At 38.1% G+C, this 16,741-nt stretch overlaps 1 protein-coding gene and 1 pseudogene across 1 annotated transcript; both read right to left on the bottom strand.

Annotated features, from left to right (window-relative positions):
• Nucleotides 1–37: 37 nt before the first annotated feature.
• On the bottom strand, nt 38–7,016 carry LOC136280396 (uncharacterized). The gene is made up of 11 exons (XM_066165410.1): nt 6,550–7,016; nt 5,069–5,177; nt 4,521–4,634; nt 4,230–4,275; nt 2,422–3,371; nt 2,247–2,339; nt 2,080–2,172; nt 1,575–1,748; nt 864–961; nt 510–640; nt 38–198 (listed from the first exon to the last, which is right to left on the bottom strand). The coding sequence occupies exons 1-11, from the start codon at nt 7,014–7,016 to the stop codon at nt 38–40; spliced, it is 2,436 nt and encodes an 811-aa protein (XP_066021507.1).
• Nucleotides 7,017–9,371: 2,355 nt separating this feature from the next.
• On the bottom strand, nt 9,372–16,421 carry LOC136280395 (uncharacterized; annotated as a pseudogene).
• Between the last annotated feature and the right edge of the window lie 320 nt (nt 16,422–16,741).

Raw genomic sequence — 16,741 nt, 5'->3', positions numbered from 1 at the left:
GACAGAGCCTCTACACATAATGCAATTTTCAAAGAATTCAAAGTTTTGAGTCCTCAGAACAAGAATCCACCACCACGATGGAGGTATTGTGACTATCATCCAAGCTGTGGCCTGACGTTGCTTTGACCCCCGATGGACATTGGTTAACTTGAACATCAAACGGCGATTGGCCGTGTAGAGCCTCAACATCTTCTGAAACTAGAAGAACAAATTGACAGAAGAAGGTTTCGTTGACAACAAAGACAACCACGTGTAATACTGACTAACAAACCTGAAGCTCCAAGTTTAAAACCGTCTTATTAAATGAGCATGGATAGCAGTACTACATGGACGCAAAACTATAACGAGGTAAATGAATTTACACAGGCTTGTGTTACTTGGTAAGATTACTAGTTTAAACAAAGGAACGGCTTGACACCATTGCGTCAGAGGGTAATTCAGAGTATTTGTAGTTATTCTCCTTACGTTACCCATGTTATATACGTCTAACAGCTTGACAATGTACTTACCTTTACTTCTGCAGATAAAGTTAGATGGTTGGAAAAACAAAACCAGCAAGAATGCCACGAGAGTTAATACTCCAGGCGCCATTACAAACACATGCCGTACGTAGTTGCTAACCGCCTCATTTGAGCTGGTTCTAAATTGAATAAAGGAATTGAGGAGTTTACTGAATCATGCATAGTTTTAAAACTGTTATTAAAATTTGAAATGGTCAACGATGGCCTCCTCAAGCTGGTAAAGACAAACCTGTTGAATATACTTTTCGAGTTTTAACAAACCGGCTGGTCATCTAAACGTTTTAAATACCATGTTTCTTGTTCCTTCTAGGGTAAATTTCAATAAAGATTTGATAGACTAACCTTTCTTCCGGATAAAATTCCTGTATAGCAATGATAAGTGCACCGCTTGAGATTCTGGCGATTACAGTGATAATGGAAAACACTAATCCACTGGTTTCCTGACAGGAAATCACCGTATTAACTCATATATCTCAGATGGGAAACCAACATTAGTACTATTATTAACGTAGTTTTTTAACTCTTTACCCCTAAGACCAACAGGTCTTTAATTTCTCCTCAGAGTGTCACTGCTGAATCAAACATTTACGGCAAGAGAGAAAAAGGTAAATGATCGCCAATCAAAACAAAGGTTTCGATTGTTAGAAAAATTATCCTTATTAGTATCATGGAAAATTTATAGAGAGCACTTTGGAAAATATGCACGCTGATCATGGTGTTAATCAAGTTTCGGAACTAGTCCGCGAATGAAACGGTTCTTTTTCATTACCCTCTGTGATTGACCTTGAAAAATCGCAACAATCTCTCAACCGATCAGATGCTACTCGAAATTTAAAACTTCAGGCGATCTAACTGTATCTACATTAAATTATCACTAGCTGCTTGTGAAATTTTATTTCGTACTGACAAAGAGTTGAGATTAGTTTGGATTTTGTTTTGCGACATTCAACTTTCATGTCATTTGAATTTCAAAAATTGGCTGGTTGGAAATGTATTAGAGTTTGCGACTTATTATCTCCTCGAAGCTATTAAAACTTGTTTCGAAAGACTAACCTTATTTTCCCCGATCAGCTCGGTAATGAAGACCAGTGCCATCACGTACATAATGGAGAGACCACTTCCTATCATAACCACTGGTGCATAAGTTGATTGTCTGGTAGAGTAGGTTTGAAAATAGCTCCAAAAAGCGCCACCCATCACAAATAAACTTGCCAGAAGGTAGCTCCACTAGATGTGCATAGCAAAGAAAGTATGAAAGTTACTAAGACTAAGTTAACAAATAAAGTTGTTCATGGTTCCGTAACAAGCAAGACACAGACAAAAAAAAGATCTGAGAATCCTTTGAGGAATCGAAATCCTGACTATCGTAACTTGAGAAAAGATGGTTCATGTGTCGAGTTAAGTTAAATAAAGCCGTTAAGATGATCGTTTATTTATCGCCCCTCTCAGCCACTCATCATCAACAAGTAGATAAGCCGACGTTTGGCGCAATCAATGCATTTCCACTATCAAAAACGTCAAATGACCAGTTAGAAGAAGCTGTTAATCCAGGTCTTACCTTACTTCCAATTTTTCTTTTCAGTTTCTTACACGTTGAACTCGCTAAAGAGCCACTGGTTAGGAGGACGAGTGGAAAATAAGCGGTAGCTGCCTGATTCAGAACAAAAATACGATGAGCCGTATCAAAGAGTTGAAAACAACTGAGCACATCAGATTGAACTATACCTTGGGGAATGATAATCTCTCTGTGAGAAATAGCGGTAAATAGCTGTATACAGAGTCCTGCACAAGACGTGTACATGTAAAGATAATGGCTACCTGAGAATTAAAACACGAGAAAAACGTCACAGAGAGTCAACTAAATCAACAAACAAGGATAGTTGGAAACGTGAAGGTTTACCATGTACACGTTTGGATCTTTTAGCCAGTATTTGATTCCTTTTGGACGTCTTCCCTCAGGTGTAGAACTTGTCGATTGAACAGGGAGACCAAGAAGATCAGGGTTATCCCCTGAAGTTAAAGAATTATCTGTGGTATCGCAACCTTCTATTATATCGATTTTTCTACCGTGTTGTTTTGGAATACTTTCATTCAGATTCGTTTTGTTGTCAGGCGTGTGATCGAGATTTAATCCCTGTCGTTCTGTTCCGTTCATGAACAGCATTTCAAGAAGTTCAGGAGGATGGAAAGTCAGAGACTTTTTTTGCTTCCTCACTGATGTACTGCAAAGGCTTTCCTTCTTATCATCATCACCCTCATCATCTTCAAATCCAGGGTTATAGAGACCAAATTTACCATCATCCGGAAAAAGCACCATTCCATGTTTTCTTTGCTTATATACGGTACAAAAAGATGTTTTAGGGGCCGCGTTGTTGGTCATTTTCCACAAATCTTTTTCAGTAGTGTTTTTGATCTCTTCGTGTCTGGTGTTCCACAACTCTTCATCAGTTGTATGATCGTCGGCTTTACCGTCCATTGTAACTTGGTTTTCCATGGCACCAAAACATGTTGGTTGTTCGTGCTCTTCGTTTTGTAATCTCAACAGGATGCCGTCAAAATCAAGCATTAGTGGACTCTTCTTGCGTTCACGATCAAGATGCTGTACTTCTAGAACAACTCGTATTTTTGTATCCTCACTTTCTGGATTCTTATGATTTTGATCAGTGTTATCAATTTTCCCATCACCAAACATGGCAACAGCAAACTTCTGCGGAAGACTTCGTTTTCTGATGCGTACTTCATGGCTTTTGGTTCCTCCACATCCGTTCATCTCACTTTGATGTTCTTCATATTCATTTGAAGCCATAACCATGTTAATAAACTTAAAAGCAAGGCTGGTCCGTCTAGAATCTTGAGCAAAAAAACAAAACAAGCAATTAACGAACGTCTGGTTTTTCTGCGTCAGGGGTTCAACGGTGGAACTAAATCGTGTCAGCTTCAGGAACATGTCTCAACTCTTTTTCGGATCAACTATTGAAACTTATTCCCTCAAAATGATCTCCAATAATATTTTTATAACACGGGATATCTGGACTTCTTCTCGATTAGTTTTTGTTCAACTTCTTTTCCCGTTTTAACTTGCTAGTGAAAAATCTGAGTAACCCAAGCTAAGCTGGAGGTTTTGCGCTTCGCTAAAAAAGGAGTTATGGTAAAGTTCTCTAAAGAGACAATCCTTAGAAGGCGAGGTTTACGGATGAAATTCTTTTCCTCATTCTAGCCATCTACTTGGCTGGTTCTTCGAAGTAAAGCTCGAGCTACTAACGTAGTCGACATTTAGCCTCTCGGCGGAATGCAGTCTAGAAATAACTGAAGAGAGCTTGAGGGTTGGATATCCTTACTGTGACCACTAATCTTAATCTCCAGTTGACATGCGCTTCTGAACTAGACATTTTGTTTAAAAGAGGACGTTGTCCAAACATTTCAAGCAAAATTGGTGCTGTCTCCAGATAGGACCACGTGTATCAAACTTGTGGGATGCCTAAACACAGTCATGGTTAATAGATTCTCAAAAATACCGAGGCAACAATACACTAGATATTAAGAAGCTCCATGCAAAAATAAGACCTATCCCCCTTGAGATGAAGACGAGTGGCGTTTTTCATTTTTGTCGATCAGTTTTACGCTGGAAAGGACCTTAGATATGCAATTTTTGCGCGAACAACGACGGTTTTTTAAATAATACACCAAAGTAAATATCCATAGACTTACTGGCATCTTCGGCTCCAAACTCTTCAATGACTATTCCAGGAGCTTTCTGAAAAATAACGGGTAAGTGGCCAGAGTGAATTAAAGGTTGCTTTAGATAATGTGTGGACCATACCTCTATCCCTCTGGTCGCGCAATGTAACGTCTTTTAGATAAATCAAATGAAGAACGAAGAAACAATCGCACAAGCGCGCCGCTTTTAGCTCCACGATGTTGTCTGCTTCCCGAACACAAAAATAAGCTTTTTTATGACCATTATTTGAAAAGGAAATATCCTTTTGTTTCCTGTCTTACCGTGAGATCCGTTGTGGCGCTTTCTTTACTCTGACATTTTTGAGGTTCGTTTGTGCCAATGTGGAAGATGGCTGCAAAGAAGAGTCCTGTTCCAGTAGCAATCCACGAGAGGTACTGTTCAGAAAAGAATTAATCAACCTTTTAACTCCCAGAAATGACTAACTTGTAACCTCTCCCTCTAGCAAACATACATTCTCTAGCCAACAGCTGATGAGAATACTAATGCTTATCAGATAAAAGTTGTTATCTTGATCTAACACTAAATTCTCAAGAATTAATTTAAAGGAAATACAAAGCAGCTCCAGGAGAGAATTGACAATCAGGTCTTGAAAGTTGAAAGGTTTAGGACAAAAAAAAAGTTTTAATGCCAGTAGAGATGTGTAGAAAGAGACTGAAAGGCTGAAAGGCTGACAGGCAGCGCAGGAAGAGAAAACCAAATTTCTCCAACCGTTTTTTAATTGCGTTTTTTTTTAGTTCATCGCATTGAACTTCCACCTGTTTGTCAAAGCATATCGTGGCATAGAACTATTAACGAAGCTGCAACTTACTACAAAATCTGGAAGGCTCTGAGGTCCCAGAGTATCGCTCTTGTCCTGTCCGAAAAGGCCCCAGGCGATCACGTATATGTAAATACCACTAAGGAAGCTGAACATTGTCCTTTTGAACAAGAAAAAGAGAAGAATAAAGAAAATTGTTCTTAGATGTCACGTTTATTATTCCTACAGGATAAGTTAGGTAAAAATGGCCTCAGAGTGTCCGTTCTTGAGTTGAGTTATATAAAAGTCATACAAGTGATTTATACAAGTATGTTTGAAACAAATACGATTGCCGTTTGAACTACGTGTCTTAAAAAAGGTTTCTTGAAGCAAACTTCATGGCACTAAGAGCTGTACATTCTCGACGGATTCAGTTACAGTTGTAACAAAGGTAATTTTTACCTCCACAGTGCTCAAACAAATGTTGTACAGCGAGAAGAAGATGTAATAAGAAGATGTAATAGACAATTGAAAGCCACCCACCATTATTTCTATTACAAAGAAAACAACAGTTAAAGAAAAAAGGAATGATAATGCTCATTAAAACTGTTATGAAAAGGTGCCAAGATTTTCGCCCGCAGGGATTCTTGGAAAGAGATCTTTGAAATGAAAAATTAAGCTGCCGGCAGAGATCGCTGAATAAATTTCCTACCGCGCACAATAGCTGTTCTCTTGTCCGCATTTTAACCAGAAAGTAGACGCAACCGGTCTATATGAAAACTTCGCAAATTAGTTGAATAAAGATTCAACATAATTATCTCGAATCGTGTACAAGTTAACATGATGCTGTCCTTAAATGGAACCTCAAAAACAAACCCCTACGTAATTGGCTGCTTGAAACTTCATGGGATGTTATAATTGGAGCATTTGTCATGAAACTTGAAGACTCGCACAGGAATACAAGTTGCAGTCCATTATGGCCAATAAGGTCAATCAACGGCTGAATGCATGATAAAAACTGACGAATATGTACGAAGCCTAATTTCGCATGTGTGAGCACTAAAACTGGAGGTCTGACAGACATACGCATAGGTAGAAGGTTTTTCATTAAATTAGTGTTATTTCTTATGACTTTTACGAAGCAAGAGGCAATAGTACTAAGTCAACCGACTTACGCTTATATTAGCGTTGCAGGGAAAAGTAACTTTAGGAGAGTTTGATTATGAAATAAAAACTTCGCGTCATCATCTGATTAACAAAAATATTACATTATGACGTGCTTCCGTTTTGCTATAGATCAAAGATGGCGTCAGAATGTGCTCGTGGCCGAGTGTATAATTGATGTTGTTACCACATTTTGACATATTATGTGATCTTGAAGTGTAAATCCACATCAACATGTAATCTGTTTGTTTTAGATGATAAAAAAAGCAAAATTTTGCAGATGGCGACATAAACTATGCGTCTGTCCTCCAGTAGATCTTTGGTAAGAGCCCAACAAATGGGTGAACAGTTAAGTTTAATTAAATATAATACTTTTAAAAATAGCAAACCTGATGGCGCTAAGATCTGTTAGTTCTTCAACCGACACAGCTGAAGTTGTGATGAAAGCCAGGTGATTTATCTCCACTACGCTGAAACAAACGTTATACAGTGAAAACAAGAAACCGTAATAGACGGTGGGAAGCCAAGTTTGATGACTTCCACTACAGAGAATGCAACGGTTGACGCAGAGAGGAACTACGATGCCCATAAAAACCGTTGCCATAAGATGCCAAGATTTTCGCATTCCAATTTTCTGTGAAAGAACGGGTACTTTAACCATATCGCCGAGGTAACCAGAGATTATTGAGGTCAACGCGTCAACAATTTGTCCAATGAGTATTATAAGTCCAGCGTCTGCAGCTGAAAGGTCCACTACCTCCATGAAAAATAGGAGAGAAAAAAATGAAAACATGCACCTGCAGAGGTCATTGAATATACTTCCCGCTGCACACAGTAAAATTTCTCTTGTGCGCATTGTAAAAACGAGTCTCCTTGGTCTGGACACGCCACTCTCTGTCTCCTCTACTTAAGAGTGCTTCGATTCTATGGGAAGCCCAATTCTACCACTTTTATATGGGTGTGTGACCTTCCCACTTGATAAGGAAATAATGCACCAATCACAGCTCGCTTTTTGTTTTCCAGATAGCCAATCTATCAAGATAGTCTTAGTGACATTTCGTACCTCAGCCCTCACAATATTTTACTCTGACTAAAACGAATCAAGCTAGAAAATCATTAAGTTAATTTTTTGCGTTGTTTGAAAACCTAGATACTATAACTGAGTGCTTCTTTTCTTGGCGGTTTTACTGACTTTTTTAACATAGATAATGTTTGGTTTCTCAATTGAAAATCACAGTAGATTGTGAAAGACCACAACAATTCAATATGATTTCTGGTGCAATTCGTATCCACAGTAATTTTTTTTGTTCTTATTACTCACACAATAAATTGACCTTGTTTAGTGGAATTCTTTAAACCATAGATTGACGCTAGAGCTTGGCTATAGCTCATTATTCTTGAGAGTCATCAAATTGACAAAGATCGAGGTTGATGATAACTAGACTAATTACGTAATTAAAAGGAAATTGATTGGGAAACATTGATGCAAATTCGTTCACCGCCACCTCCCATGACCTACATTTGGCCGGTTATTAAGTAGTGCTTTTAAAACATTGACATTGGAAATGAGTTTACCATCTCTTTGGAAGAAGAAATATGAACTGAATAACCTCTTTCGAACAAGGAATTACCGTTACTTGGGTATCCAAGTGAAATGTTCATATAGCCAGTGAACTGACGGATTTTGGCTGGTTTTGAGTCATTGATACAAATTAGAATAATTTAGAGTTGTGGATTGCAAAAGCAATTATTTGACGTAAAATGCAGTTTCAAACCATCTGCTCGCTGTAAATTTTTTTTCATATGCTGGAATTTTAATCTTAAGCAAGTAATTGCTGTATTGTTAGACAAGGTAGTTCTGTTCGGGCAACCATTATCTGAGGTCTCCATCAGTAAAGATACTGCCGTCTCAGAACTAAAACATACCGTAACCACTAACGTAGCTCTACCATAACTTTGTGTATGGTCTATGCAACAAAGGAATACCACCAAACTTTCTTCCACTTTTATATGGGTGTGTGCCGTTCCATATAAATGTAATGTCAGGGGTAAAAATCTGCATCTTTGGTAAAAGTTTATTTTATTTTGCGGAAATTATTCGATTGTCTCTCGATGTGAGTCACTGAGTAAGTCACTGATATTTATAACACATTTTGATGTCTTCTGATGCCCTGAATCCTTTTTATTCTTATCATTTTATTCCTCCTCTTCTTTGGTTTGACCTTTCCCAGGTCGTTGTTGTGCGCATTTAGGTTGCACTTCCACCTCTTGATCTAGTCTTGACAGGATCCCGTCCTAAAACCGAGCTAAGAGACTCTTCTTATGTTCACTTTCTAATTGCTGTACTACTACGTGATGAAGCAGATATTGACGGAAGTTGTAGACCGTGAACGGAAGTTGCATTTCCATATGCGTAAACGAAAGTTGGATCGCATTCTACCCCTCCCTACTCAGTGAAAGTCTAAAATAATTTCGATGAAGCTCAGAAACTTACGTGGAAAGAAATAAAACGTTTGTAAGGTCTAATAAAAATAATAACCTTAAATAGCATTTCCGAACTTCTAAAAATGCAGCTTGAGTCGAGAAGCCGAAATGTTCACACTTTAGGCCCAGTAGCGGGTTCATTTCAACACAAGTTGTTACTACGAGGAAAAGCATCAGAGGCTGTCATATTGGTAAGCCGCGTATTTGCGTTCGTCTTCAGTTGGTATAAAGTAATCATTGCTCTATCATTGTGCTTTTCCTCAGGAGCTCTTCAAAATACAGTCCACACATCAATCACAGCGGCCAAGATTGTTCTTTGTTTCTCCCGTTCAAGCTTCAGTGGAGTGTTTGAAAAAGGATTACGAGGAGTTTTGAAATTATTTTCGCTTTATTTTATAACTTAACAAGGTTCTTTAATGTCCTGTTACATTTGAATATTTAGTTTCAACTCTTCAAAATTGGTTCAATTTAAATATATCAAACGAAACAGTTTTTGGCTGATCCTGTCACAGGATAAATTTACGATCTCTTCTCTTCTTCTTGAGGACTTTGGTTAATTGTTTTTTCTGGCCGAGCCTTTTGATTGAACTTTGTAAACTAATTACTGCCGCAACATCTAAAAATAGTCGCGTGGTTATGGAACAAAAAAGCATAGTGGCTATAAAATTAATTCATAAGAATGTACAGAACTGAATCCTACCCCAACCCTCACAATATTTTACTCTCACTAAAACGAATCAAGCTCGAAATGCATTGAGCTAATCTTTTGCGTCGTTTGAAGGCCTAGATACTGCTGCCGTGCGCTTCTTTTCTTTGCGGTTTTACTGACTCTTTTAGCATAGATAATGTCTGCTTTCTCCACTGAACAACACAGTAGATTGTGAAAGACCACAAAAATTTATTTCGATGCCCGGTGCTATTCTTATCCTCAGTAAACGTTTTTGTTCTTAAAAAACACAATAAATTGACCTTACATAGAGGAATTCACTAAACCATTAACTGACGTTAGAACATGACCATAGCTTAAAATATATTACAGTTCACACGGCAACCAGGTGGACAATCAGACATAGTTTGATGCTACTCTGGTTTGTAGATTTAATGAATGTAACCGAAGAAGTTACAATTCATAGACCCAACTTTTCGACACTCCTGTCTAGTGCCTTCATCAGGGGTGATCTAAACGCTGCTACAAGAGGTCCTTTTATATGATCACTGATTAGCGGCCTATTTTCTTACGAGGTGTAAATAGGCGTCAGGAAGCAAACCACCATCGTCACGATTTAAAGGAGCGTGGGCGGAGTTAATGTGCCAAGCCTCCAAACAAAGGCCCTGGTGGTAACGCCGATTAGTGGTGATAATTTTAGAAAAATCCCACCTAATTGTATGGTTAGTTAGGCATGTATGCTCCGATAAGGCTGAATTTTCCTTTTTGCAAAGGAAAACCGCTTTTTGGTGCTCTTTTAACCGTGTACCAAACTGACGTTTGGTCTGAATACATCGGAAAACGAATACATCGGACAGACCAAACGTCAGTTTGGTACACGTGTCATTTAATAAGATTACTTTTTTGAACAAAGGAACGCTTGACACCATTGCGTCAGGGGGTAATTCAGAGTATTTGCAGTTATTCTCCTTACGTTACCCAAGTTATAGACGTCTAACAGCTTGAAAATGTACTTACCTTTACTTTTGCAGATAAAGTTAGATGGTTGGAAAAACAAAACCAGTAAGAATCCCACCAGAGTTAATACTCCAGGCGCCATTAGAAATACATGCCGCACGTAGTTGCTAAACGCCTCATTTGAGCTGGTTCTAAATTGAATAAAGAAAGTAAGGTGTTTACTAAATCGTGCATATCAATCACAGCGACCATGATTGTTCTTAGTTTCTCCCGTCCAAGCTTCAGTGGAGTGTCTGAAAAAGGATTACAAGGGATTTTGAAGTTATTTTCCCTTTATTTTATAACTTAACAAGGTTCTTTAAAGTCTTCTTACATTTGAATATTTAATTTCAACTCTTCAAAATTGGTTCAATTTACATATATCACAGGAAACAGTTTTTGGCTGATCCTGTCACAGGATAAATTTACGATCTCTTCTATAACGAAGACTTTTGCTACTTGTTTTTTCTGGTCGAGCCTTTTCATTGTATTTTTTAAAGTAATTTCTGCCACAACATCTAAAAATAGTCGCGTGGTTATGGAACAAAAAATAACAAAGTGGCTTTCAAATTAATTCCTAAGAATGAACAGAACTGAATCCTACCCTAGCCCTCACAATATTTTGCTCTAACTAAAACGAATCAAGCTCGAAATGCATTGAGCTAATCTTTTGCGTCGTTTGAAGGCCTAGATACTGCTGGCGTGCACTTCTTTTCTTTGCGGTTTTACTGACACTTTTAGCATAGATAATGTCTGTTTTCTCCACTGAACAACACAGTAGATTGTGAAAGACCACAAAAATTTATTTCGATGCCTGGTGCTATTCTTATCCTCAGTAAACGTTTTTGTTCTTAAAAAACACAATCAATTGACCTTACGTAGAGGAATTTACTAAAGCATAAACTGACGTTAGTACATGACCATAGCTTATTATTCTTGAGAGTCATCAAATTAATAAAGATCGAGGTTGATGATAAGGAGACTAATTACTGCAATTTCCATAATTAAAAGCAACTTGACTGAAAAGTATTGATGTAGATTCGACTCAATCTCGTCCGCCGCCACCTCACATGACCTACATTTGGCCGATTATTAAGAAGTGCTTTTAAAACATTGACATTGGAAATAAGTTTACCATCTCTTTCAACATCTTCTGAAACTAGAAGAACAAATTGACAGAAGAAGGTTTCATTAACAACAAAGACAACCACGTGTAATACTGACTGACAAACCTGAAGCTCTAAGTTTAAAACCGTCCTATTAACATGTTATAACTGAACATGGATAGCAGTACTACATAGACACAAAACCATCACAAGGTAAATGCATTTACACATGCTTCTGTTATTTGGTAAGATTACTAGTTTAAACGAAGGAACAGCTTGACACCATTGAGTCAGGGGGCAATTCAGAGTATTTGCAGTTATTCTTCATCCGTTACCCAAGTTATAGACGTCTAACAGCTTGACAATGTACTTACCTTTACTTTTGCAGATTTGTCAACGATGGCCTGGTCAAGCTAGTAAAGACCTGTTGAATATACTTTTCGAGTTTTAACAAACCGGCTGGTCATCTAAACGTTTTAAATACCATGTTTCTTTTTCCTTCTAGGGTAAATTACAATAAAGATTTGATAGACTAACCTTTCTTCCGGATAAAACTCCTGTATACCAATGATAAGCGCACCGCTTGAGTTTCTGGCGATTACAGTGATAATGGAAAACACTGATCCACTGGTTTCCTGACAGGAAGATACCGTATTAACTCATTGATCTCTGATGGGAAACCAACATTAGTCCTATTATTAACGTAATTTTTTAACTTTTTACCCCTAAGACCAGCAGGTCTTTAATTTCTCCTCACGGTGTCACTGCTGAATCAAACATTTACGTCAAAAGAGAAAAAGGTAAATGATCGCCAATCAAAATAAAGGTCTTGATTGTTAGAAAAACTCTCCCTGTTAGCATCACGGTAAATTGATAGAGAGCGCTATGGGAAATCTGCACACTGATCATGGTGTTAATCAAGTTTCGGAACTAGTCCGCGAATGAAACGGTTCTTTTTCAGTACCCTTATGATTGGCCTTGAAAACTCGCAACAATCTCTCAACCGATCAGATGTAACTCGAAATTTCCCAAACTTCAGGCGATCTAACTGTATTTACTTTATATTCTTAGTAGCTGCTTGTGAGATTTTATTTCGTTCGGACAAAGAGTTGTAATTAGTTTGGATTTTGTTTTGCGACATTCAAAAAAACTTTCATGTCATTTCAGTTTCAAAAATGGCTGGTTGGAAATGCACTCTAATGAAATGATCAGAGTTTGCGACTTAGTCTCTCCTCGAAACCATTTAAACTTGTTTCGGAAGACTAACCCTGTTTTCCCCGATCAGCTCGGTGATGAAGACCAGTGCCATGAAGTACATAATGGACAGACCTCTTCTTATCATACCCACTGGTGCATAAGTTGTCTGGTGGAGAAGGTTTGAAAATAGCTCCAAACAGCGCCACCCGTCACAAATAAACTTGCCAGAAGGTAGCTCCACTAGATGTGGATATCAAGGAAAGTATGAAAGTTTCTAAGATTAATTTAACAAATAAAGTTGTTCTTGGTTCTGTAACAAGCAAGACACAAAAAAAAGAGATCTGAGAATCCTTTGAGGGATCGAACTCCTGACTATCGTAACTTGACGAAAAGATGGTTCATGTGTCGAGTTAACTTAAATAAAGCCATTAAGATGATCGTTGATTTATTGCCCCTCTCAGCCAATCAACATCAACAAGGAGATAAACTGACGTTTGGCGCAATCAATGCATTTCTACTATCATAAAAGTGGAATGACTAGCTAGAAGAAGCTGTTAATCTAGGTCTTACCTTACTTTCAATTTTCCTTTTCGGTTCCTTACACGTTGAACTCGCTAAAGAGCCACTGGTTAGGAGGACGAGTGGAAAATAAGCGGTAGCTGCCTGATTCAGGACAAAAATACGATGAGATTATTATAGTTATCAAAGAGGTGAAAGCGACTGAGCACATCAGATTGAACTATACCTTGGGGAATGATAATCTCTCTGTGAGGAAGAGCGGTAAATTATGTATTACCGAGTCCTGCACAAGGCGTGTACATGTAAAGATAATGGCTACCTGAGAATTAAAACACGAGAAAAACGTCACAGAGAGTCAACTAAATCAACAAACAAGGATAGTTTGAATCGTGAGGGTTTACCACGTACACGTGTGGATCTTTTAGCCAGTATTTGATTCCTTTTGGACGTCTTCCCTCAGATGGAGAACTTGTCGATTGAACAGGGAGACCAAGAAGATCAGGGTTATCCCCTGAAGTTAACGAATTATCTGTGGTATCGCAACCTTCTGTTCTTTCGATTTTTCTGCCGTATTGTTTTGTTGTCAGGCGTGTGATCGGGATTTCTTCCCTGTCGTTCTGTTCCGTTCATTGACAGCATTTCAAGAAGTCCAGAAAGATCGAAAGTCACAGACTTTTTTCGCTTCCTAACTGATGTACTGCAAAGGCTTTCCTTCTTATCATCATGACCTCCATCATCTTCAAACCTTGGTCTTTTTCCACAAACCTTCTTCAGTAGTGTTTTTGATTTCTTTTCGTTTAGCGTTCCACAACTCTTCATCAGTTGCATGATCGTCGGCTTTACCGTCCATTGTAACTTGGTTTTCCATGACAGCAAAACCTGTTGGTCGTTTGTGCTCTTCGTGTTGTAATATCAACAGGATGCCGTCAAAATCAAGCATTAGTGGACTCTTCTTGCGATCACGATCAAGATGCTGTACTTCTAGAACAACTCGTATTTTTGTATCCTAACTTTCTGGATTCTTATGATTTTGATCAATGTTATCTATTTTCCCATCGGCAAACATGGCAACAGCAAACTTCTGCGGAAGACTTCGTTTTTTGATGCGCAATTCATGGCTTTTGGTTTCTCCACCATTATTTGAAAAGGAAATATCCTTTTTGTTTCGTGTCTTACCGTAAGATCCATTGTGGTGGTTTCTTAACTCTGACATTTTTTAGGTTCCTTTGTACCAATGTGGAAGATGGCTGCAAAGAAGAGTCCTGTTCCAGTAGCAATCCACGAGAGGTACTGTTCAGAAAAGAATTAATCAACCCCTTAACTTCCAGAAATGACTAACTTGTAACCTCTCCCTTTAGTAAACATACATTCTCCAGTCAACAGCTGATGAAAATACTCATACTTATCAGATAGAAGTTTTTATCTTGATCTAACACTAAATTCTCAAGAATTAATTTACAAGGAAATGTAAAGGTCCCAGAGTATCGCTATTGTCTTGTCCGAAAAGGCCCCAGGCGATCACGTATATGTAAATACCACTAAGGAAGCTGAACATTGTCCTTTTGAACAAGAAAAAGAGAAGAAGAAGAAGAATTGTTCTTAGATGTCACGTTTATCATTTCTACAGGATACGTTAGGAAAAAACGGCCTCAGAATGTCCGTGCTTGAGTTGAGTTATATAAAAGTCATACAAGTGATTTATACAAGTATATTAAAACAAATATGATTGCCGTTTGAACTACGTGTCTTAAAAAAGGTTTCTTGAAGCAAACTTCATGGCATTAAGAGCTGTACATTCTCGACGGATTCAGTTACAGTTACCGAGATCAAGAATCCAATTGAAAGCCACCCACCATGATTTCAAGAAAACAGCGGTTAAAGAAAAAAGGAAGGATAATGCTCATTAAAACCGTTATCAAAAGGTGCCAAGATTTTCGCCCGTCGGAATTCTTTGAAAGAAAACTTTTAAATAAAAAATTAGGCTGCCGGCAGAAGTCGTTGAATAAATTTCCTACCGCGCACAATAGCTGTTCTCTTGTCCGCAATTTAAACAGAAAGTAGACGCAACCAGTCTATATGAAAACTTCGCAAATTAGTTTAATAAAGATTCAACATAATTATCTCGAATCATGTACAAGTTAACTTGATCCTGTCCTTAAATGGAATCTCAAAAACAAATCCCTACGTAATTGGCTGCTTGAAACTTCATGGGGTGTTATAATTGGAGCAATTGACACGAAACTTGAAGACTTGCACAGGAATACAAGTTGCAGCCATTATGACCAATAAGGTCAATCAACGGCTGAATGTATGATAAAAACTGACGAATATTTACCAAGCCTAATTTCACATGTGTGAGCACTAAAACTGGAGGTCTGACAGACATATGCATAGGTAGAAGGTTTTTCATTAAATTAGTGTTATTTCTTATGACTTTTACGAAGCAAGAGGCAATGGTACTTAAGTCAACCGACTTACGCTTATATTAGCGTTGCAGAGAAAAGTAACTTTAGGAGAGTTTGATTTTAAAATAAAAACTTCGCGTCATCATCTGATGAACAAAAATATTACATTATGACGTGCTTCCGTTTTGTTATAGATCAAAGATGGCGTCAGAAGGTGCTCGTGGCACACGAGGCGCAGCCAAGTGAAAAATTGATGTTGTTACCACATTTTGACATATTTTGTGATCTTGAAGTATAAATCCACATTGACATGTAATCTGTTTGTTTTAGATGATAAAAAAAGCAAAATTGTGTGGATGGCGACGAAAACTATGCGTCTGTCCTCCAATAGATCTTTGGTAAGAGCCAAACAAAATGGGTGAACAGTTAAGTTTAATTTAATATAATACTTTTAAAAATAGCAAACCTGATGGCGCTAAGATCTGTTAGTTCTTCAACCGACACAGCTGAAGTTGTGATGAAAGCCAGGTGATTTATCTCCATCACGCTGAAAGATATGTTATACAGTGAAAACAAGAAACCGTAATAGACGGTGGGAAGCCAAGTTTGATGACTTCCACCACAGAGAATGCAACGGTTGCAACCGTTGCCATGAGATACCAAGATTTTCGCATTCCAATTTTCTGTGAAAGAACGGGTACTTTAACCATATCGCCGAGGTAACCAGAGATTACTGAAGTCAACGCGTCGACAATTTGTCCAATGAGTATTATAAGTCCAGTGTCTGCAGCTGAAAGTTTCACTACCTCCATGAAAAATAGAAGACAAAATGAAAACATGCACTTGCAGAGGTCATTGAATATGCTTCCCTCTGCAAACAGGAACATTTCTCATGTGTGCAATGTAAAAACGAGTCTCCTTGGTCTGGACACGCCACTCTCTCTCCCTCACTAAAGAATGCTTCGATTCTATGAGAAGCCCATTTCTTCCACTTTTATATGGGTGTGTGACGTTCCCACTTGATAATGAAATAATGCACCAATCACAGCTTGCTTTTTTTTTTTTTCCAGATAGCCAATCATATCAATATAGTCTTAGTGAGGTTTCCTACCCCGGCCCTCACAATATTTTACTCTGAGTAAAACGAATCAAGCTAGAAAATCATTAAGTTAATCTTTTGCGTCCTTTGAAAACCTAGATACTATAA

This window comes from Pocillopora verrucosa, chromosome 4 (genome assembly GCF_036669915.1).
Source record: "Pocillopora verrucosa isolate sample1 chromosome 4, ASM3666991v2, whole genome shotgun sequence".
Taxonomy (NCBI): domain Eukaryota; kingdom Metazoa; phylum Cnidaria; class Anthozoa; order Scleractinia; family Pocilloporidae; genus Pocillopora; species Pocillopora verrucosa.
Note: the sequence above shows the minus strand (reverse complement) of the source record. Positions and strands in the feature narration are given on the sequence as shown.